General features: G+C 38.7%; 1 protein-coding gene across 1 annotated transcript in view; it reads right to left on the minus strand.

The window, feature by feature from the left end:
* Positions 1 to 25,000, minus strand: part of PEX7 (peroxisomal biogenesis factor 7) — a 46,665-nt gene extending 21,665 nt beyond the window's left edge. Inside the window, exons 1-8 of the mRNA XM_082481565.1 lie at positions 24,832 to 25,000; positions 23,764 to 23,821; positions 22,506 to 22,656; positions 17,996 to 18,073; positions 17,580 to 17,688; positions 7,490 to 7,596; positions 6,972 to 7,085; positions 2,653 to 2,708 (exon numbers count right to left, since the gene is read on the minus strand). Coding sequence (XP_082337691.1) covers positions 2,653 to 2,708; positions 6,972 to 7,085; positions 7,490 to 7,596; positions 17,580 to 17,688; positions 17,996 to 18,073; positions 22,506 to 22,656; positions 23,764 to 23,821; positions 24,832 to 24,961 — 803 coding nt within the window. The 5' untranslated portion in view covers positions 24,962 to 25,000. The remainder of the gene's footprint in view (positions 1 to 2,652; positions 2,709 to 6,971; positions 7,086 to 7,489; positions 7,597 to 17,579; positions 17,689 to 17,995; positions 18,074 to 22,505; positions 22,657 to 23,763; positions 23,822 to 24,831) is intronic.
* Between the last annotated feature and the right edge of the window lie 545 nt (positions 25,001 to 25,545).

Below are 25,545 nucleotides of genomic sequence, written 5' to 3' on the forward strand. Positions count from 1 at the left end.
GCAGGGCATTATCCCTTATTACAGTAAGCAAAAGAATAACAATTAACAGGAACTTAGGAAAAGTTCTCAAGCACTTAAGTCCTTCACTGAAACAATGACATGCCTATGGGAGGCTGAAGTACTATATAAACTCACTATCCAGTTCTAATCTACAAGAGAAAGGCACAATATGTTTGAAAGGAACAAGCCTATGTAAGGACTGACATCTAAGGGAGTGACTGGACTGCTAAATTCATGGATTTACCATTATCACCACCTCGCCGTCCTATCCTCTCTTTCCTGAGGAGCCTTTATCCATTGCAGCACTCCAGTCTTGTGAACAGTCCCACCATCCCTCTATAATCCCCAAGAGGCCACAGCTCTGCCACCGCACATGGACTTTAATTCCCCATTTGTCTCCTCCGCTGTATACAGGTGTCAGGCTGCTTCAACAGGGAAAGGGCAAAAGCCTTTGGCATTATGCTATTCCCCATACTCTTCTCTGATCCTCATGCTTTCACTTCTCTTCAGGTTATGGTCACTGCCCTGATATCTGTAGTTTAAAACACTCCTCAGTAGGTTAGCAAGCCTATTGGCAAAGATGCTCTTGCTCTACTTCATCAGAAGGGTCTTATGCCTGCCTCACAGTACCCAATCACTTAAAAGAGGACCTTGTGGTTGGTCGTAAGAGTCAAAGCCCTGCTTGTGATGCCAGCTATGCAGCCAAGCGTTGACTTGCTGGAGATGTCTTTTCCTACCTGAACCTTTTGCCTTCACTGTCAGGATCAAGGAAAACACCATCTGGGCCCCCAGTTTCACGTAACCACTCTTGATATACTCATGTTCACCTCTTTCAGTAATATGAGATAAGTGAGAAAAGGCAGTGTTCCAAAACTGGACAAACCCTAGCAGTCTCTCCACAGACTCCTGGCCTCAGCCCAAGGGAGACAACAAAACCTTCCAAGACATCAAGTTGGGTTGGCAGACAGATGCTTCAAGAGGCAATGCAACAGGAGGCAGTCTCCAGCGATGATGCACATTTCTCTTTTGGTGCAGACACTTGATTCAGGCCCAGATGACTCTGACACCTCCCCAGACTGAGCATGTTTGCTCACCCATTTCCAGGGCACTAAATCTGTTCTCTAGCTCCAACTTGTGTTACCAGAAGTAACAAGTTTCCAGTCTCCTCCATGATGGGAATCTTTATCCTTATCCCCTGGTGCTTGAAGCATAGTCTCTAACTGTACCTCCTTTCTTGCACTGTGGGACTTGGGCTCTCACCTCTGAAGGGTATCTGTGAAAACCCTATCAATCTTGCGTTCACTATCCTTGATGGTATGCAGTCTGCTTGTCTCCTCCTGCCGTTCCTTCACCTCAGTACCTCAAAGAGAACACATCTCCCACTGGTGAGGCCACCATCACCCCCACCCCAGGAAGAGGCACGAGGCACTCCCTGCAGCCTAAGACCTGGAAGGCAACATCCTCTCTAGTGCCATCAAGGCTGAAGACTCGCATGTGCCAGGGACAACTACTCCAGCAACTGTCTCCCTGTAGAACATCACCGTTGTCACTGTACAGTCTCAAGTAGTGCCACACTATCTATAGCAGAGCTTCGGAACCCCTTTGCACCCCTGCATGTTTCTGTTAGCTGTTTTCTGGGAGCTGCAAACAAGAGCTTGGATGAAAACAGAGTATTCCAGCTATACCACTCTTCCAGTAAGATTTCTGAAAACACACAAAATGCCTAAAATGCTTAGCACACTAACTTCATGATGCAACTTTATATGATGTTATGGCATAAGAGTATATAGTTTTATGATTCAGAAACATGTACAGGCACTGAGGGTTAGCAAGGTTTCCCTTAGGAAACAAAATCTTTCTGTATTCGGTGTCAGGCCACTTAGGATACAACCAGAAGTTATGTTAATTGGGATGATTTGGGCAAGTGGGATAACTTTGTAGTCACTTGTGGAGGCAAGAGTGCTTCTCCCATTTGTAAATGTAATGCCTACTACATTCAGTCCATGTTATAGAATTAAAATGTAGATCAAAGAATGTGACTGAAATATTCAGGAATGTACTTCATAGCATATTGACTATACACCTTGTATCTTAAAGAAGTCCTAATATGAAGTCAAACTTCTTTAGGACTTTTAATCAGCTTTGAATCAGCTGCACTATAAAATCCTGATCAGTATCAGATATACTGGGCAGCCATGGGAACTTGCAGAAGTCCTGCCTAAAGAACTTCAGCATACACACTCTGGAAGAATATTGAAGCTTCCTCAGATACTGGTAGGAGAAAAACTTTGTTCATAAAAAGCTTAAATAAAAATATGTCACAGAAACATACGAAGTCACCCACCCACATTCATTTAAGAAGTTATTATCTTCTTATCAGACACCAGCACATGTGAACACAACTACGTTCAGCAGAATGATGTGAAAAGGGTTACAGAAAGCATCTGTCAGAGCAGATACCATTCAGAAGAGTGACTGAGCTAGTCTGTAAGTGAAGAACACAGACATTTTCAACACAGCTTATGAAGAGAGAAAACATCCCATAGCAACATCAACTGCACTTCAGTATGTCCACTCTAAAACTGTTTTCTATTGCAAACCACATTAAAATAGATTATCTTTCCACTTTTATCCAATAAAAAAATACTGTACCTCACAGTAAAATCATAGGAGCAAGAGGCCAGTAAGGTTGCATGGAATGGTGAAAACTGCAAGAAAACAAAACAGAACTTTTAAAGTAAAAACATTGTCAATGTATACAGACTTATAAACAGAAAGTTACCAAAGTTTAACCATTTAAACTGTCTTCCTAGGTAGCACAAAATAGACTACATCAACAAATTTCCCTGCCATGCTTCTAATTATAAGGAACACTCTATGGGATCCTGGTTTGGTTTGATTTCGTTACAGCAGTGCCAAACAAACCTGTTGTAAGGTTAAGTTTTAGGAAAGTCATATAAAAAATGATTAAATTCTGCTTTTGGCTGACAAACTGAGTATCATCTCATTATATAAAGAGAGTTTCAGAAAAGCTATGTGACCAGTTTATTATTTTAGGAGAGAGAAAATTTGTGCCATACTGCAGAGAATGTAAGATATATTACTGTCATCAAGCCAATGTCCTGTGTTGAAATTATTTACAGAAATAAGAAAATTGGAGGTAAGTTGAAAAACTGTAGGCAGTATAATGTCACTTTGTAATTTCCCTCTCTCCTGCAGGGTATTTTATGGGACACACTCTTCTACGGACTCTTGCAGACAGGTCTAAGGACTGCAGCAATAAGGATGCAGTTAGACAAAATTTGTTCACCTTGGCTCCAGCTTTTTGGAAACCCACAGTTTCCAACTATTTTAAGGTCTGTATTTCTCAACAGGAAATACACAAGACATTGACATAACTTCAGTTTGACGTGCAGGTCCCCCACATCATGGTTCATAGGTAAGATTCCTTCTGCAAGACATCCAATATTATTCACAGCTACCACAAAGTCAAAAGTTAAGCCTGGGCTACTGCCACAAATATCCAAGTTGCCAAGAGAGCAGTATATGTTGTTGCCTGCTGAACTCTGCTGACAGCGTTCTCTTTACCATAGCAGAATTGAGGGATGTGCATACTTGCACTTTAACCTCCCCAAATTTCCTACAATTTTTCTGGAGGAAAAAAAAAAAGTCACACCAAAACATCTTTTTCTTCTGCACCACAGGAATATAAATAATAAAGTGGAAGAAGCCTGATGGGCAGCAAAAAACAATGGCACATTTCCCACACGTCCCCTTTGCATCTTTGTCCACATACTTTCAGATGAAGAAAAAACATCTTGTCAAAGCTGAAAAGCTTTGTCATTAACCTTAAGTATCCTAGAAACTCACCTAAGCAAACTCTATCAAAATACTTAGCAGAGCGCTACACATATAAATTGAAAGAATTTGTGTAATGTCTTTCTGCTACAAAGAGAAGAGAATATTTTAAAATTCTGTTCCACTTAACTGTAAGGTACTACAATCATCATCTGAACAATAGCATACAGACAGAAGAGACCAACATATCATCCAGCCTGACCTCCAATACTTCACAGATCATTCATCCAAATATCTTTTTAGGTAAACTCAAAAACCATAACTACATTTCAGTATAAGAGATTGAAGCCAGCTAAGAATATGAGACAGCCAAATGCACCAATGTCAAAATCCCATGAACACGGCTCCAGATGACCTCAGTGTGCTGATAATGCCCTGTACTGCAGTAAAAAAATCACAAGAAATCTGCAGGAATCCTGACAATATTGTGTTGTGTAGAACTCCTTGCCAGCCTCAGATCTGAGAGTCAACACAACCCTGAATAAGTGAACAGAATACAAATGACAGACAACTGAAGAGTGTGATTTCATGGTTGGTTTATGTTAATTTAAGAGTGCACTGCTGCCAAGACTCGTGGCCTTCCCTTCCCTTTCCACTTCAGGCTGTGTGCTCCTGCCCCCCTCCTTTGTGTCAGGGCTTGCAATTGTGTGGTTGAGAGACAAATTGAGACAGCTTAGTGATCCAGACAGAAACTGGTCACTTTTAGGGACAGGATTTTCAGTCAGAGCAATCAGCTGAGCCAGCTTGCTGCACAGCTTTATAATTGCTAGTGTCAGCACAATGTAGGGGAAGGGACATCAGTAGGGACAGCTGCCTCTATTTAGGTAGCATCCTGGTCTCTTTCTCCATTTAGTGTGACTGGTGAGTTATACCACACAAACATAGATATGCTGCACCACCTCTAATTGCTGGCCCACATTCTCATATCTTATGTCCATAGGGACCATGCCTATCTTGAAATGGAAGCGATAAAAGCCTGGTAATATGGAACATTAGTCATGTACTCACATACCTGTCCTTTGCACATGTATCCATATACAGCTTCCCCACTGTCTCCTTAAAGCCACTGAGTGAACTGATCTCAGAGGTGCATGTGAAGAAAGTTCTACGGCTGGCCAACTCCTAATAATCATTTCAAGGCATTTTAAGAAAACAGAGATCATGATGGGCCATAAAATGGAAACTCAGATGAGATGGTATAAGAATATAAAAGATACCCTGCCTGGTCAGGCTTCCAGCCCAGTGCTCTATGTTTACATGGCATCTTCTGCATTTTAATTTCTACCAATAGCCTCTGGTCCTCTCACTAGATGCCACTGAGAAGAGTTAGGCTTTGTCTTTTCTGTTTCCCCCAGTTATTCATACACAGTGATTAGATCCTCCCTAAGCCTTCCCTTCTCCACACTAAACAAATCCCAGCTCTCTCAGCCTCTCCTGATAGCATGCAGGCTCCAGTCTCTTAATCTTCTTTGTGGCCCTTTGCTGGCTTTACTCTAGTATCTCCATGTCTCCCTTGTATTAGGAAGCTCAGAACTGGACCCAGCACTCCACACGTGGTCTTACTGGTGCAGTGAGTAGCTGGAAAGGATCACTTCAAATGACCTGCTGGCAGCGCTATTCCTAATATAGCCCAGGATAATAGAGAGTGGGGGAATTAGAGATGCTATCCCTGTCTAGCTCTTCTGGTATCTGTTTACTGACCAGCTGCTATCCATGAACTTGATAACACTGCCTGCCTATGCAACCTCTTACGCAGAGAACTAGTTCAAGAAGTCTACCATCTGATGTGTAAAAGAAGTACTTCCATCTGTCTGTAAACCCATCTTCTACTAGTTTCATCAAGTGTCCTTTAGTTCTATTATCACAGGTTATGGTGAATAACAATTCTGCATTCACTTTCTCCATTTTATCATGAAGACAATGTGCTATGAATCCCATAGTGGCAGAGCTTTTTTAAAAGATCCCACTAACTGTCGTCAAAGAGTAAGAATATGACAGTCTGTATTGATTGATACTGTATTGATTCATCTGTCTTAATGGCTGTCAAATTGGAGTTTCAAAATTATCTTGTTTAAAAAATAAGAACAAACTAACAAACTTGAACACCACTGCTAAACGTTCTTCTGCTATGAAAAACATTTCACAGAGCCAGATTAGTGCATGGTCATACAGGAATTAAATTAGAAAAAAAGACTGTACAGCTACCAGCAGCGGGGATAGCAGGCAATGGTAGCTGGGATAAGGAGGAGCAGGACCTTCTCAGGCTGTCTGGCCACAAAAAGGATTTGTGATATAGAACCACTCCCTGAGACACAACCTTTTCTGTCAAATTACAAACTAAGCACAGTAACTTTTAAAGTTGTTAGAAACACATCAAAAATTCCAAGGGCATGTGAAGCAAAATACTGACCCAGGATTATTTTTTTCTGCCAGTTCAGACTTCCTATCAAATATTAATAAACATACCTGTTACCAAAAGGCTTCAAAAGGATCGAGTATTATCTAACTAGTACATAAAAAAAAAAGCACTAATATGAAAAAAAGGTCATTGGGTATCTAGAACAAATTCCTACCAGTGGGTGATCTAGTAGTACACAGATGCAGTATAGTCATCTGTAGCCTTTCATGCATAAAGTTCAAAATGTCTTTGCACACATTAACATTTTCTTTGTATACACAAAAATACTATTCACAACAAGTTCTAAACCTTGCCTTATTTGACTATTGACCCTTTGTATAGAAAGAAGAAGGCACAGCACCATTTAAAATTAAAAACAAAAAAACAAATAAGGGAAGGCATTTTCTCTATCTCAAATTTCCCATATAACTCAGTTGAAGTAAACCTCCCAACCCTCTCTCAAGCTCTCAAACATTCCTCATGGAAATATATTGATTTCAAATACATCACTTACTTTGAAATCCCAGCAATCTGCTGAACATCAAAATGTCTTACAGTGCTAAACTTAAGGCTTCCAAGAACAGCAACTGTAGCATCTAAATTCTTCAACACCTGTTGTTTTTTTCCTAGTTATTAGGTAATATAAAATATTACTGCTGTCTAGAAAAAAAACACGTAACAATTCAGTGGAGATAGGGAATAAAACACAACTTACTTTTACTCTTCTGATAGCATAGGTATGACCAAGCAAGACGAACACTGGTTGCCGGACGTTCCGCAAATCCCAGCCTTTCAAGCTACAGTCAACTGCACCAGTTACCAGCAAGTTCTGATGATTTGATGAAACACAGATATACCAGGAAAATTTAATTATTAAATTGCAGTGATGCATGTGTTGGTTACAAAAGCTAGATAAATCAAACAATACAGATGAATAAATCATTAATTTACACACTGGAGACCTCATTTAAGAGAGCAGAGGAACACAAACTGTTTCTCCACTGTGGACTACTCTGTCCACTATACAAAAGAATAAGCAAAACCTCTGATCTACTTGGGCTGTCTGTCTGTTGGAACAGCACTCTTCTGAAGATGTAGTAGTGAATGAGAGCAGCAAAGCAACTAGACATGTTTTTATAAAGAGAAGATGCATTAATGTTGCAGTAAAAAAACCCCAAACTATTTAGTGAGGGTGGTTCAATCAGGAAAACAGTTGGATGAACAGGTTTATACCTCATCATATTTGCACCAGTCACAGCTCAAGATCTCAGCCTGGTGGGCAGGTATCACCAGTTTGACTCCTGGGGCTTTCACATCCCAAACTCTTAAAGTCTGGTCACCTGAAACAAAGAGAAATTGATTCAACATTGTTGAATCAGTTATGAGACACAGTTAATCCACTAGTACTTAGTTAGAGAACTGTTTCTTAGCTGTATGAAATACAAACTATTATATGAGGACATTCAGGCCAAATAAAGCAAGTACATTATAGACAGAGGTCAGGGTGATGCACAAAAGGAAACAGAACTTACTATTGCTCTTCCATTAAGAAAAAAAAACTACCAAACTTCATTTCATTACTAACGCTTTCATTATTTTTTAAACTCTGATTTGAATAAAAGGAGATGGGGTAAAAAGTAACATTTAGCTACATTCAGAGCTTAAGGTCCATTTAAAAATGGACTTAGAAGACCAGACTAATAAAAAAACTTTCTCTGTAAGCCAGCTGAGGAAAAAGTACCTAGACACATGCTTTTGGCGTGCAGAAAAGTGAGCATTATTTAAAATGCAACTTATCTTCAGATTCAATGAAAGCAAAATTTAAGATGCATTACACATAGCCATTATGTGCAAAACCTGCACAGTTACTTGCATTTGTTGAAATATTGGAAGATAAAGTAACTGCTGTAACTGTGACACATATTAAAGGCAACGTCTGCTTTAACCTCAGAGCACATACACATAACTGCACATGTGCATGCACACACACACACACAGAGATCTTCAGAGAGCAATGAAGGGAGTCCAGCTTAACTTAAGAGCTGGAAATCACCTGAGTCTCTCTATTTACCACCAGCCATAAACTATCTTCTACCCCTAAAGAATTTGTGTATATCCTTCTTACAAAATCAGTTCCTAATGGCTTACAAAGACAGGGAAATCTGCATCAGCTGACAAGACAACCATGCTTTTGATTTTTTTTAATCATCATTCTCTCATTAACCCTGAATATTTAGCTTTGTATCAGCAAAAATGGATTCTCCAGCTTATTTGTTTACAGAGAGAGAAAATGAATTAGAATTCATGATTACGCCTGTGTTCGTTCAAGAGACAAATGAAATCACTATGAGCTGTATCCAAACACCCATGATTTCTAAAGACAGCATGTATCAATACTACCTAAATTAAAAAAAACACTGGTTTACCTTGCTACTGAAGAAATTACTAATGTTTCTTTACCAGAAACATTTCTGGAAATCCTCAAATTGGCTATCACCAATAATTACGATCTTTATGCTGTTTAGATGTAAGCATTTTGATGGGTTTAGTGCCCAGTTGGTCACTGGGCTTAAAATATACAGCTGGGCACACAAAATCATAGCTCTTTTCAAGAAACTGGCTACTGTTCAAACAAAACCATCCCTAGAGCCTCAATAACAATATTCCTATTGCACGAACTACCAGGCCCTGTAGACTTTGCAAAAAGACACAAAATGTTTGGAGAGTTTGAATACAAAAATGAAGCTAGAGAGAGCTTGGTTCCACTACATGACACAAGACTGGCCTTATGACTGTGGTACTACACAGATCATGGGAAGCTTTGTTCTCATGGTTGGTTGGCTTCTCCTCAGACTCCATGATTGTGAGAGATACTGTACTCTTGGTGGATAAATTCCCTACCTCTAAAGTGGGAACAACACATGATTTCTCATGGTTTTCAATCCCTTTGTCTATTTTAATCCCATCAAGAGCAAGACTGTTGCTCAGTATATGTATAGCACTCCTGGCAATGACACCCTGCAGTCAGCTGAAGCCCCAAACATCACTACAGTGCTTATAAAAACAGGGCAACATATGGAGAGGAAGAAACATGACCAGCAGGGTCTTGGCAAAAAAGAAAGGTAGTATGCCCATCCACCCACCATTAGTCTTGCTAATCTGCTTGCCTGCAGAGGACAGATTTCAGTTTGAGTCTTAAGTCTTTCCGAGATATTATAATGGACTTCTTAAAAAGCTTTTATTTTAATTTCATCAGATAAGATAGATTTGAAGGGGAAACATATTTCACTACAGACAGGATCATTTTTCCCAAGGAAATAAATAAATAAATCCAGGTGAACCAGAATGAGCTGCTACAGAGATGGGCCACAGTAGCATTATGAGGGCCAAAAACATTTGGAAAAGTAAGTTGCTCAGCCAACAGCAATTTTGACACTAAATATACAATTGCCCCAATTATTTCTTTTTTAATAGAAAATGCTGATGCACAAGAAAAAAAGAGTTATTTTCCCTTTCTTTTTTTTTCATTTCTTTGAAAATGTTAGACTTAGCTGTTATTAATTCTGCCTGGCACTATTTGTGAAATGTTTTTAATGGAGTAACATAACATGCAAGTGAACCTTTCTGTGAATAGAACAGACTGAATTAAAGCCAAAGGCAAATCCAATTTTTCCATTTAAGCTGTAAGTGGAAGAATCAGATTAATAAAAAAAAAGCCCATAAACAGCGTAATCCTGATACATTACACATTTTAACAAACTTCTTTTTTACCTCAGACATCTTTCCATGACCTCACTATATATATATATTTTTTTTTACATTTCATTTCAACAAAAATTGTTGTTAAAAAAAATGGAATTTCCACATTTCCATGATTCTTTCAAATCTGCATTACAAAAGATGCATTTCTTCCATATGGTAAAGCAGAACTAGGATAAAAATAATAGAAATTACAAGTAAAGCACACCTAGTACAATCATATTCCCTAACAGCCACTTCAGTTGGCATCCGAAAGTAAGCAACCACAAAAGTGGCCAACATTTCCCCCACAAAATATTTCTATTTTTGTAAGAAGCAATTTCTCTATGGTAACAGATTTTTGCTGTTCTGTTAGATAATTATGATTCGAGATTTGTTTGTATATTGTATTTGCTTTCTTTCATTTTAATGAATATTTGTGAAATCTTGGACGAATCAATAGAACTACACAATATATACTCATCTATTCAAAATTTTTGAAAGAGATGCTAATCTACAAGTACATCATGCCCATACATGGGATAAAGACTCCTAATGTGAATGACAATGTATGATAGCGAAAAGATATGGTTTATTTAAGATTCAAATTTCATGTAGGTTTTATACTGGGCTTTTTACTCATAGATGTGTTTTACCCAAATCCATAAATGATAATCTCCTAAGTCTTGTGACAAAAACCAGCTAAGCAATCATTGCCAGATAGTGCAGCGGTACAACATTAACTATAAAAAGTAGCCAGGTATTTGGGAGATTAATAAAAACCCAAGAAACCCTAAACACCATCTGAAGGCAAAAAGGATTCTAACCAGGACAGATACAATGTTTTTCAAGAACCAAAGTACTGTTAGCTTAAAGTTTTACTTTAAAACAAATCTGATTTTTAAGTTATAAAGCAAGAAATCTGATCTTCTGACACTGTTCTCTCATGAAGGAAAAAAAAAAAACAAAGCATAACCAAATAATGTATCTTTAATTTATTTAGGAAAAGAGTTCAGTATAAAAGACGCAAGTATTGGCATATATGGCATAACATCAAAAACATCTCAATTTAAGTAAGTACTTTGCAGTGCCACTGCATAATTACAAGTTAACATTACTTGCTTACTTATATGTGTTTTTAAATACTAAACCATATTAAATTATTTAGACAGAACCAAATAGAAAATCTGTGGGAGAATAAAGAGCAGAACCCAAATCTCATGACTCTCAAACCCAGTCTTTTTAGGCATGTTAAAATGATTGTGTCCATTTCTATCACAGATAGTATAAGAGAACCTAGAACAGGATTAATAAAGCTCATGAGATTCCACACACAGAGAGAGAAATAGTGACACAAATAACACCTTTACTTAAATCACCCAACATGACTCTACTGAATGCACAAAATCTATTTCCATGTAGCACAACCTAGATATCAAGTAAACATAATTACCAGTGGAAACATACTTTCCAACTGGTAATTTTTTGGTCTGATACAAAATGCTGTAAAGCTAAAAATCAAAAGAGCTTTAAGTTATTTCAGAGAAGACCTCAATAGAGTCTTTTTCTGAAAAGAATAAATTGTTTAAAAAAAAATTAATCAGTGAAAACTTATTTCAGTGTTTTCCAAGATGATTAAACATAAACCTTGGGACAATTTTTTTCATTTCAAAATTGACCTCTCTTATGACTTATTATTAAACCATTCTTCAGCAAATGGCAATATGGACTAAATACCTAATTCTAACCCAAAGGACCCAAAAACATATTAACTCACTGTAAAAAAAACCAACCTGTTACTGCATTTTTCTTCTCAACACTAAACCATTATTTTACAATATGAGATTCTAATATATAATATTATAACCTGAAAATGCTTTATATTCTAGGATGTGCTGCACACAATACTTTACTATGGTTAGCATGTACTATAAATTGTGGGCCAAACTCATTTCCTGAGAAATATTTCAGCTTGCACATTAGAAGATGATTTAGTAAAGCTCAAAGAGCACAGGACTCGGATGAATTCAATACTGTGCTGGTCTGTCTTGAAGCAATAGATTGCAAATAAAAACACCCACCTCACTTCATTACATAGATTTGACACAACAAAGTAAGCAAGTAAATTATATTTTAATAGTTTCTAGCATAAACAGCAGTTTAGCTAAACTGCAACAAAACACAGTAACTCCATAGTCAGTTTGTTCTCTAGATGCTCAATTTGTACAACAAGGTACCATGCAATAAATTGAAGCCTCTTATTCTTTTATCCCTTGAGGATTTGGATTCCAAAAATGACCAAGTTTTGCAAATCTTTGAACCTTGTTCATGATGGCATTTCTTCCAGCACATTCAACAAGCAAATAACCAGGTAAGAATGCACAAGAAGCAAAGAGCAGACCCACATCACACACAAACTAATGGAATACAAAACTCTAGTGAAGTGTTTTGGAACTCATGACAAACCACTGTCATAGCAGAACAGAAGATTATTTCCTTCAGCTTTTTAGGAACCTGAACAAACAAAAACATCTTTGGAATTACTTGTCTGCAAGCCCCACTCCCAAACAGCTCCTTGTTCTGCCCTGTGGTACTTCTGAAGCAGGAATGTAAGCTGAAGCTTCAGAAAGCTGGTCAAAGCCCTGACAACCCCAAATTTGGTCCAGGAACCTACACATGGAAAACACCTCTTTATTGAGGAGCTGCACTCAAGGTTATTCCTTCAGAACTAATTCAGTAACCATCCTCTTAGTAGATGTACACCTTCCCCAGCTCATTATTTCATACAAAATAATTTGGGTTTAGTTTTCTTTCAAAATTTGGATCCCAAACATGGAAAGATGTGCCAAGACTACGTGCCAGCCTGATTTATGAAAGTACATGCATTTGTCACTAAAAGACCAGTAAGCAAGAAGACAAACTTCTTAAAAGGCAATTCACTGTATCAGGGCTGGCAATAAATCAGGATATGAGATAAACAATGTTTTTTAATTTTAACCTTAAAGTCTAGCACTGAATGGAAGCTTACAAAGAGTGGAGGCCGGATTTACAAGTTCATTTGTAAACCAGCAAAACTACAGTTCCCCAACACTTCTGTCAACATAATAAAAATTTCTCAAAAATGATCGCACCTTGTTGTGGTATAAGAAATTTTTTCACCCTGGGCTTTCAGTCTGAAAAATCAGTCTTTGAGTAAAGAATACAAATAATTGATCTGAATACCGATGAACACAGACATTATCGCAAAGATTTAAGAAACAACTCTTTCCCTTATTCATGATTTGTTTAAGATGTTATGAAAACTATGTATTTACCCTGATCGGTAAACTTAAGGAGTGTAGTAATGATTTAAAAATGAATGCAGCATTAAAACTGAGGTCCCAGTAGTTAAGATAAAAGCTACCAATAATTCTAAATCTGGGATTTGCCAAATCCCAAACATTAATATTTTCATTTGCCGGTGTCATATCTGTATCAAAGAATACTGCAGTTATGCAGATAAGGGTAAAATGGTACTCATTAATTACTTCCCACTGTTAAATTTAAAGGGCAATAAAAACAGTTGATACTATGAAGGATGCTTTCTTTATAAACCACAGGACCACGCAGGGCCTACTGCTCTGCAGTTATGGAGAATTATTTAGTAGAACTGATTTACGTTTTACTATACACTAATGTTGTGTGCATTTGGCACTTTCTTTATGTGCTTCTCACAAATTTGCTCTCTGGGTAAAAACCAGAACAAAACAAAAAAGCCAAGAGACCCTCTGGGCAAATGACACAATGACTCATTAAACCCTTTTAGTCATGAAGATGCTGTTAAACATTTATGTCACCTCTTTAATGACATTTTCCACATCATTGTTTTTTTCAGTGTAAGGCAGACATTTATCAGGTCTCTGGTTTGGTGCCGCACGTACAGGTCTCTGGTTTGGTGCCGCACGTACACCTGAACATCCTGCTTATCTTATCAGCTCAGAAATTGTTACTGACATCACAACAGCAGTTATTTACATATACAGAATTAACAGTTTGTTCTGTTACTATTAACTCTCATTTTCAAACCAAAAGAGATAAGCCATTTGCTTGCTTTTTGAGAGTACAACTGATTGTACATGAGGACAACAGCATTGTAAGGTACCTCACACATCCCTGTAAATGTTAAATGGAAGTGTATTAGATGCTGAATAAAAGATAATTTAACTGAAGCATCAGACATATTTATCTTCTGTAATCTAATTGCATTTTATTGTCCACTGCAGACAAACTTAGTTTTCCTGTGTGTATTCAGATCAGAGACTTAATGAAGCAAAATAACCACACTTAGTATCAAATTCTTTTTCAATTGCTTTATATTGCAGTCTTAGGTTTCTCATTTTCTTCACTCGCATTCTTTTTCTAGTCTCGTAACAGTTTGAGAAAAAGTCTTCTTCCAAAAGCAAAGATTTAACCTTATTAGCTTCAGGCAAAAGTTGTCTAGGCACATAATGGTCCTTCTGAGCAACTACTTTACTGTGGCTAGCAGTTGTGCTTGATTTTCTGTTTTCAGATTTCACAAACTAATTAGTTAAGTGGAAATTAAACTTCTGCTGGCATCTTTGTGGATTCAAATAAAAGGCAGGGGTGAGGCAGGCAAAAGGTTCCTAAACCTCCTTCCCTCTTATTTTCTTTAAAATATTTTTTTTTTAAAGTGCAACGCTTTACTTAAATTTCATTAAATTGGAAGCATTCCGAGAACAACATTTTTCCAATCTATGGCTAACAACACACCCAACTTATTTTACTAACATATGCAAAATGAAGATGTTGCAACATAAACAGCTCATTTCTGGTCTGAAGTGCTAAGACTTTATACTATTAAGATATGACTAAGCACGTGGTTGTGAGTAGGTATGTGTGAGGTGGGATGAGAGAAAGGGGACAAGAGGGGCAAGAAACAGAAAGAACACACACACAGAGCCACTACAAACCTAAAGTAGTGCCACCTCCTTCAAAAAGACAATGTTTCAATATCCTTCAAAAAGCTACCGTTTCAAAAGTTAAAAAAAAAAAAAAGGGGGGGGGTGGGGTGGGAGATGAAAGGAAGTACAAAAAGTTTCCCTCCTGATACATTTGCACTTACTAACTTTCAAGACAACACAAAGTTGCAAAAGAAGAGACCACAAAACTTCAGGTCAACCTTTCCAGCAAGTGTATCAAAGAAGGGAACAGCTGTAAGTTCGGCACAGTACTATGGAGTTTTTCTCCAGCTCCAACTGTAGATCAACAGAAGATCAGTCATCAGTGAAATTCATCTTTTTCTGTCATTCTTACAAGTGTGTGGATCATTGCAAGTTTCAAATGAGGAGGTTCAGCCTCCTAAACAGTTCCACTTAACTTTCATCTTGACTAGCACAGTAGAGGGCCATTAAATACTAAACAGTGAAGTCACTCTCTTAACATAAACTATCTGATATGCCTTTCTTAAAATAAGAAAAAGGCATTTATACCCAGAGCTAGAAAGTCATGAGTACTTCTACTACCCACAATCCTGCTGACCAAAGAAAAAACTCCCAATACATATCTTCTGTAGTGAAGTAGTCTAATCAAACCACAAGAAAATTCCAATGTAAAGTAAAACCAAAAGCAAACAAAAAATAAAACAAAAACCAAAAGCAAACAAAAAAGAAAAAAACAAATAAACAAACAACCTTTTCCACTTCAGTACATCATGATTTCTATGCAACATCTCTGGTTTGAAGTTATTTCATTTAGAAGCACACCACATGTTTTAGTTTGGAAACCATCATTTTGAAGATTTCATTTTCTCTTACCTAACGATTTTACTCCTAGCACTGCACTATAAGATTTTATTTCACACCTGAGTAGTATTTACAGAAGAAAAATATCGTGTCTTTTATGTTGTTTTTCCTATGAAATACTATGGAGTCATCAATTGGTGAAAACTGACTGTAATTAGCTTCAAGCTCCAGCAATATGTGTTAGTCACTTTCAAGAGTCAAAGTAAAAGTCACAAAAGAATGGGAACTCTTTAATGTTTTAGTCAAAACTTCATACAGCTGCACCCACTGAGTCACGCAAAGAACAGATCAATTGTATATTGCTGTACCCAATTTAAGTACCACCACATACAGCATCTAACAATTAATGTTTCCCAAAATTGTTCAAGTGGCAATATATTAGAAGAGAGTTTGGGTTCATAGCCTAGATAATCAAATTTGAAACAACTAGGTGGTTCAGTTGTTCATCTAGAATGTCAGAAATTTTGTATGAGTAAGATTATCATGGAAGGGAGGCTTCTGAGCAGGACTTTAAAGAGATCACAACATGCGCTAGAAAAAAAACACCAAGCGCTGTTTTCTCCACTTACTTTTGACCAAATAGTACTTAGCCAGTATTCTGTAGCATATAGCTGCATTTCAGTAGAACTGTTCATACAGCGTACAGGGCTCAATCCTATAAGTTTCTGCACATCCTATTTGATAGGTACTTCACTAAGTGTTACCTCAATGAATCTTCAAATAAGTTGGAAATATCTGGGCACCAGCACCTGGCTTCCAAGCACTACTACATTAAAACAAATACATGTAACTTGCTAGTCATGCTAGTTCAACTCTGCAAGCAGAGTCAGATGGAAATAGCCAGAATGAAATTTTATGAAAGTCATGTGCACTTTTTCATCAAACTTCCCACAGAATAGGGAAGACCAGAATCTGTGTGTACTTACTGTCTCTTTTTAATTTCAGTAACAGGAAAACATATTTATATTTGCTTACCCTCTTGATACAAGAGCTAAACAATTTCTATTTAAATCAGTACAGGTTTCCAACAGACTTGAAATCAAAGAAATTTAAGCCACTGGAGTTAATCTACCAATATTTGTATTAAGGCAGTGTCCTATTGCCCCTCTATTTCCCAAGCAAACTCCACGGCTCACAGAACCCCTCTCCCAGTTAGTCACAGTTAGGCTCCAGGTCTCACTCCAGAGCTCTCCTTGTGCCTCTGGAGCAGGAGCGGTGTTTGGAAAACACTGCCAGCTCACCATACAGTTTCTTTGCCTCTAGGTACATCCAACTCAATTATGATTGTATTGACCAGCAAGATTCATAGCACTGGCCAAGGCAGAAAAGTAAAAGTGATGATTACCTCCCCTAAAGAACACGGCACGGAGATCTCCAGCAGTACTTAAAACAGTTCAACAGGAATTGACTATGTTTCTCACAGACCTAACAGTCTACTGACACTTGAGATAATTTGAACAAAAACATACACCAGAACACAAAATAAAGCATATAATGTGATTTAGTGGTCAGCAACAAGAGTTAGGTGAGAGAAGAGAGCTACGTAAAATAACAGAAAAAATTGCCACAAGGTCACTGAAGTGACTGCTAGAAAACTGCTGATCCCTGTTTAAATGGCCAAGAGGATGATTTACAGATTGTAACAGAGCCTACAAATCCAGCTGCAGCAATAAGTTTCTTTCCTTCTTCCATTTTTATGTATGACACACACTACCATCTGCTGGACAAAGTGCTGAACTAATCCAACAACATGTAAGGTTTTTTTGTTGTGAGAACCCCTTTACCTGAGGCAGATGCAAAACAACCTGGGATGTGTGGAGACCATATAGTGCTGTAAATGACCCCTTCGTGGCCTTTAAAAGTGCATAATGACTTCCCCACAGCTGGATCCCACTGAATAAAGTAAAAAGAAAACTGTTGAGGTACACATTCAGTAAGAAAGGAAAGGGTTTCATATATAAAAAAGCTTTATACATACAGAAAGGACTAAATTAACTTCTTTTTACCATGTGTCATGAAAAGTATTTGTATGTTTAAACTGATAGCAACTGAGGGATAAAGCAACGTCTCAGTTAAAACAGAACTTCAGCCTCAGTGTAAAAATAAAGAGGAAAAATGAATCAATGCTGTTTCTTAACACAAAGAACTATCAGATCCAAAACAAACCACATTTTTCACCTTCAGCAGAAAACCAACATACCAGCTTGGCTGTTTGATCCCATGAACCAGACACCACTAGCTGCTCTCCTCTAGTTTGGCTCCAGTCAACACTATATGCCTATAAACAATATAACAACCTAGTTTAGAAAGAGCATTATAATACAAGCTTGAGACTCAAGTTAGCTGAAGTTTATGAAATAGACTTGGATTTGCAGATCGTATTATAAACAGCTAAAAAACTACACAAGTCAGGCACCACAAAGCTGCTGTTTACCTGAACAAAAAATAAATTTAGCATCTCAGTCTGGCATTAAAGTAAATACAGGGTCAGAAAAGTATCCAAAAAAGTAAAGATGGGCCAAAATGGGAGGGGGAGTTGTAACTAAATCCTCATAGACCCACTATCACTAGAAGTTTCTACCACTATAAAAAGCCATAATTCAGATTGTTATCTCATTCAATTTTATTCAAACATCTACAGTTTCTAATTGTAAAGGCCATCTCTCTTCAGAGCTATGGATTTGACTTTGAGGTATTAGCTGACTAACAATAAATGCTTTTTTATGTTATCTAGTTCTCATAAGAAATGCAGGCCATAAAATATTCTGATTTTCACCTTTTCCAGGTTCTATGACACTCTTTTTTTACCATTCATATCCTCAAACAAATAAAATTAAAAACTCAATTTCCCTCATAACCAATCATTTCAGCTATTAAGAAGTTGCTTTACACTGTGTAGTTGAGATAAGCTCCCTCTTTGACAGTATATTCTAACATTGGTTCCCACGTTGACAGAGGATACTTTAACTCCATCCTTCACTGCTGATTTTTCAGCTCTGCTGCCTCAGTGAAAACAAATGCTCTAAGGCAGTTCTTCGAATTACTTCAAATCTTCAAATCTGAAAGTTTCAAGAACATGTACAACTTCCACCTTTGAATGCACTGTATCTTTATCTACATGATGGAAAGTACATTCTATTCTGTCTAGTTTTACTTCCCACCAAAATGGCTCAATAAGCTACAGTGGGACATGAACCATTTCAGAGCTAAGGTGGACAAATACTAGCTAAAACACTTTATTTGCTTCACCTCCTGACCCAATCAGACCTTCCATAACACTTCTCAGAAATGTGGCCACTACCTAACACTTGTAGGTGGCGCTGCTCTCACAGTCGGGCCACTAACCACTGAGGATTTGTACTTCAACTGGGACAATCCAGTTCTCTCACGGCATTGAATTTAATCTGCAACTCAACATGCTAGATGATGTGTTTGTCTTGGATAGATGGAATTGTGCCTTAAATGACAGCAACCCTGTTCTGAAGGTGAAAATGTTTGGACCTGTGTCACCAGACCAAAAAAAACCAGAGAAGCTGGACTGGAAAAAAAATCCAGCAAAACCCAGAGTCTTCTATGGAAAGTGTCCTGTATGAGAAAGGAAATTGAGGTATCATTTAGCTACTTCTGAGCATTTTCCTTCCTAAGAAATATTTGAATCTATGCCAGATCCAGTTTAAATTAACTGTTTTTCATCTATTTGCTCATTTCCCATAAGTGGAGAGCGAGCACTGCCCACAGAAAAACAATGTGCATGATCTGCAACTTTCCTTTTTTATTTTACAATGTCCTGCTTCCCATATACTGCAAGGCAGTACTGGCACCATTTTGTGCTAGCTCCCTTCCTTGAGGAGCTTATAATTCAAATGTACAAGACACTCAGACAGTACCTGACAAAAGCCAAATAACAAACTGAGAGGTAATTCTTTTGTTTGCTTTTCCAAACCATGCCTTTACCTCTTGGCTTTTCTACTTTTGTCAGCTAACTATCAGTACTAAAGCTCATTAAAAACCCCTCCTTTTTAACCTGAATCCCTATTAAAATAATAATAAAGGAGACACACAAGTACCTGCTTATATTTTCAGAATGGAAGACATCACAGTTCTCCGCAGCAGCTCCTGAGCTCCTCACAAACATTAGCCTCTCTTCCTCCCCCTGAATCTGTGTGATGGCCTGTGTTCAACTCCTAAGCTGCTGCTGTCTGGAAATGCCCTTAAATGTATCACTATGTAGTGTGCCTCTTTCACACAACAGCTCTATGAAGTCAGCTCAGCTGAAGTTTGGCTCTCATATTCAAGTCCAAGGTTTTCCAGAAAGAAATATGTCTGAGAAACATGCACCCACGTCACACAATTCACCTAGCCCCACATATTTGTGATGTATCAGATCTACTGCACCGATAAGGCGAAGGGCACGTATGGTTTACAGCTCACTTGAAAGCTATCAGCATATAGATCTGTTGAACACATGTTGTGACATGGATCTGTGTACATATGGCAGACATGGTTGGGACTGCCCAGCACTCTGCAGCTGCACTGGAGGCAATGGGACCTGGGCAAATTCTCCTTCAGGCAAGAATTACAAACAGAACAGACAACGGGGTCAGAAAAAAACAAGAGCCATTTTCCATTTGCCATGTGACAGGTCCAGGGAAAGGGAAGAGAATGAAAAGAAGGCAGCGTGGAGAATCAAGTAAGGTTCACTTTTATTCTTCTTTCCTTTTCATGCTATCATCCAACATAAATTTACAGATGCTTCAATAGAAGCTGTGCTGAACAACAGGGAAAGACTAATAACACAGCATAAACCTTAGTTGTTAATCTTTTAGTGCCTTATCTTCAATCATAAAATACATTAATACTAGTTTATGCCTAAACAGCAGCAGAAAATGCCTCAGGCAAGATGAAAAGATGATTAAAAAAAAGACGTAAAATCATAAAAAATAGTTCCAAATAAATGTTCAGGCTCGCTTTACAAGACAAATTTAATTCAAACATTCTTTTGTCTCGCATTCCAGTGAGACTTCATCAAAACCAAAGTAAATTAGTCTAATTTATGCATGAGATTCAGCAGTTGGTTAGTGCTGGAATAAAACTCATTGTCCTTTGATAATAAAGATGCACTTTTAAATTAAAAATGCACATTCTTTTTGAGGAGGGACAATGATCTCATTTAGAAAAGAAGAAATAGATCCCTGTCAATCTTGCATTAGAAATACTATAAAATGCAGTGACAAAATTGTCATTAGAAATGTCAAACAGGGATTAAGGACTAGCAAGGTAGCCAATCATTTTAAAGAGCACTGTCTGCCAGCATTTAACACAAACTATTAAGTATATTCCCTCTGAGATCTATCCTCTTAATGCACGTTTATAAAGAATCAATACAACCTTTCGTATCACACAATAAACACTCAGCCCATGTTTCTGATACTGTCTTCCTAACTCATGGTTGAATGCGTCCACCTCCCTATGCTACCTGCTAAACTAAGACTTGGACACAGAAATGTTTACTTCACAAACAACAGATGGTGTAGCAGAACCAAAATAAACTTATGGACAGAATTTAAATGAGAAAATGATAGAGACAAACCCCCCACAAATTTTGTATTATGCTTTGCCTACATCTTTGTGTTCCTACCATCAGCCTTTGAACACTATCATAAAATCCCGATTGCAACTACAAACTCATCTCTTAAATTTTTTTGTTTACATAGTACATGTATTAAACCAAAGCAAAATTACAAAGAAATAAGGTACAGAAGACAGACTGTCATGTAACTGCAGTCACTCAGCTTTTAGCTTTGTGCTTTGTATTTGAAAAAATCTTGAGGTCTTTGTCAATACAAAACTGGATTTCCTCCATCATTTTTTATTGATAGGTTATTTTATTCAGTTTTATGTCATTCAGATAAAGAGTCAGTAATCCAGGAAAAAACTGATTGCATCTAAAGTTCAGAGACTTGACAGAAGTGAGTGGAGAGTTAGGAAGAAAGCACGGAAAAAAAAAGGGGGGGGGTAGAAAAATCACTTGGGGAAAGATAAATATACTAAAGCATAAATGTCCTTAAAAATATGCAAATACATTTATGAACACGAATATAAAATTTTTCTCTACCCATATTGCACTGGATAAATAAACTGAGATTTTAAGAAAAATCAAATGCAATGATATCAAACCAAGGCTAAGAAAAATACATGCTGTCCCAATATTTGACTACTGTTATTTGAGTATGATCTCACAGATGCTAGAATGGAAAAGGATAAGCAGTTCCCCGGTACAACAGAAGTCCTAAGGATCTGAATAATGTGTATCACTTTACATTTTCAAGGATAACACTGCTATATCCATCAGCTGTCTGATTTAGACCTATCCAATAATGCTCTCTAAAAATCACAGAAATGACTGCAGTACTTTCATACAACACAATGATTACCTACCCTACAAGAAACCACAAACACTATTTCTGAATATATTAATTTATGTAATGAAGTGGTACCTACTACAGTGTATAGATGTATTTATGAACGTGTACAATAGGTAATTCACGTTATATTCAAAATAACGTTAACTTATAAATTCAAACCACAGACCCAAACAAAGTTAAAAAACAGATAACAAAACCCACTTTTGATTATAAGTCCACAAATAAATCTTTTAATAATTCAAACATTAGAGAGTCCATTAAATTTTTCACGTGTGCCTGGTTTACCTCCTGAGAGTGCTCTTTATAGACTTGCAGCGGACCTTTGGTTTTAGCTGTATCCCAGATTTGCAGAGATCCATCTCCGCTAGAAGTGATCAACACATGTTCATTGTTCTCACTCCAGGTCACATCAAACAGGCCATCATTCCAGTCAAAACTAAATTGGAACAATTAAGATATTTGTCCATGAGAAAGCACAACATAAAAGTGTGGACTAGTTACATGCAAAGACAGTATTTCTTTAAATCACCTTCTTTACCATTCTAAACAGCATTTTTTATATATTTGAGTTTCCAGTAAATCTCCTTACAAGTAACTTACTTGTTATAATGTCAACTTTTACAACTGTATGCCAGAATAGGTTGTCTAAGTTAAAGCATGAATGAGCCAAGGACCTCCCACACAGAGAGAATGAAATCTGATTTCAGTCTTAAAACGTGTCAGGCAGAGACAGAGGTACCACATGCCTCAGTCTGATCTACGGTTTCTCCGCGATGTTGCCACAGAGGTAGGAGCTCTTTGTCTGTAACAGATGTGGTAAACAAACAAATAAATCTGTGTTGGGAGAGCTCTATCCAATTCACAACACCATTAGGAAGCTGACTCACAATGAAAAACGAATGGAAAGACAGTCATGAACATATTAAAGATATCTACGCTCCCTTAAAAGGGCTTTCAACACACCAACAATTCATCATACGGGATCTGATACCACATATTAGTTGCTCTGCAACAACTACCAATGACCATTAAACCCCCTCCTTCCTAACCTTTCTTCTTCTCCCATCCAGAACACAAACCAAACTCCTCTCAAACCCTTAGAACACTGGATCTCCTAGGAAAGACCTCCATGACTTCACAGAGTTTCCTGCTCTATTTTCAGGATAAGTCAATCATAACGGCATAAACTTAGGTGGCAATGCACTGTTCCTTATGAAGCTAAAACTTTTAATTTCAAGCTAGGACAGAGAGGCTGCTTTTAATTTACACTGTCAGATTTCTATAAAATGGTTTACACTACGGAAAGGGTGCAATCCCGATTACTTCCTATAACAAAATCTATGCAATATAAACCTATCATTTGTATGTAAATACAAATACATTCATTTGACGTAAACACAAAGACATGTATTCAGTAGATACTATAGCATGTATACAATACTTTTATCGCTAACAATAACCAAAAATATTCCAGTTGTGTCTTGTACTCACAGGTACATAATAGGTTTTTATCTTGCAAAAATAAAACATAAACCTATGTTACCTCCTGAGCAGAACAATCCCAGCTTCATTTTGTTCCAGCACTGCCAGCGTTCCACAACCTAAACCAGCAAAATAAAACAAAACAAAACATCACAACTAGTTCCCCCATGACAAAGAAAACTACTGTGGTTCTGAGGTAGCTCCAGAGTGCAAATACAAAGGGCATCTGAACTTTAAGAGGCCAAACAACTAGCTGCATTAGTTGTCTCAGGTTCTCTAAAACAGTAATTCATTTACATCATATCGTTTTGGGGCTTTTTTTTTTTTTACTCCAGTATACCTGTAGGTTAGGTTGGAAAAGAAAAAAATCGTTTATAAAGCATAAAAGCGCATTTCCCTCTTGAGCCTCACATGACAGACATACAAGCATGGGGTTCCTTTTTCTCTTTTAACACAGCAGACATAACACTTTTTTTCCCCCCAGAACACAGTAATACAAACACAGCTCACCAGAAATGAAACAAACAGTTCCGAAAAAAAACATATGGGTACTGCTTTCCCACATGCCTGGGAATATCGTCAAAGTAATTCCACATTTAGAAACTTTACTTAAAATGAATGCTTTCAGGAGCAATACTCCCACTGGAAATGAAGCAGGTCCCTACGCTGAGAAAAAGCTCAGGCTGCCTTTTCAGCGGGATGGTGGAGTCAGCAGGGCCTGTCCGGACAGTTTAAAATTTTACGGAGAAAATATTTTCAGGCATGTCACTCACGTTGTCTATGTCTCTACGACTATATTTACTCTCGACCTCTATAAAACCAGTATTCCCCTCAGAGGCTCTTGTGAAAAACACCACCAAAGCAGTGGGACCGTGTTTCCGAAGGCCGGACGGAGATCGGGGCGGGCTGGGGGGCCCGAGGCCGGCCCCAGGCTCACCCCGGCCGGCCCACGGGGAAGCTACTTTGTACCCAAGCGAAACGTGAAGGCGAATCCCAAAACGCACGTTACAGGCACCGACTGACAGCCCCGATGCCCACATTTCCAGCCACCAGCGAGCCGCCCCCAGGAACGTCAGTTTAACGGTTACCCGCCGCCCCCTCCGCCCCGCCGCGTAGGCCCCGCCCGCACCTGCGATGCCGTAGTACTGCGCGGCGGCGCAAGCCACGCGCCCCGGCCAGTAAGGCGAGAACTCCACCGCGTAGCCATGCAGCCCGGGCAGCCGCAGGGCACCCGCACCGCCGCCGCCTGTCGTGCCCATGGCCCTCACCCGAGCCTCGACAGAGGCGCGGAGGAGCCGCCGCGCCCCCGCCGCCCGCACGGCCCCGCCGGAAGCGGCCCGCCCGCCGGGCGGTGCTGAAGCCGCGGGGCCGCCGCCATCTTTGGCGATGGCAGAGGGCGGCCAGGGACGCTCTCAGTGTGGCAGGCCGCGGTGGTCCCGTCCCCCTGGGCTGCACCGGGGGGGGCGGCTGGAGGGGGCACCGCTGCCGCCTCAGAGGGCCCCCTGCGCTCCAGGGGAATTGCTCCCGGCCCTGGGTGGCCGTTCCGCTGCGCCAGCTGCCCCTCCTCCCCCGCCCCGCCATGGCTGCCGGGCCCTTCTCTGACCAACTTTGTGGAGGCGGTAGCTGCAGCCTTGGGCCTGTGTGGTTTATCCCTCCGGTGCGGCCTTGTGCTCTGACCTCTTCAGAGGAAAGCTGTAAGCCTAGGAAGGGCCTACTGAGAAATGTATCACTTGATGCTGTGGGGTTTTCATCTGTACTACAGTGTGATTCCTAATTAAAGTTCGTCTGGCCCAGACCAAGCCTCTGACCACTCGCTGCCAGTTTCTCATGTTATACAGTTCTG

The sequence above is a fragment of the Vanellus vanellus genome (assembly GCF_965231255.1).
Source record: "Vanellus vanellus genome assembly, chromosome: 3".
NCBI lineage: Eukaryota > Metazoa > Chordata > Aves > Charadriiformes > Charadriidae > Vanellus > Vanellus vanellus.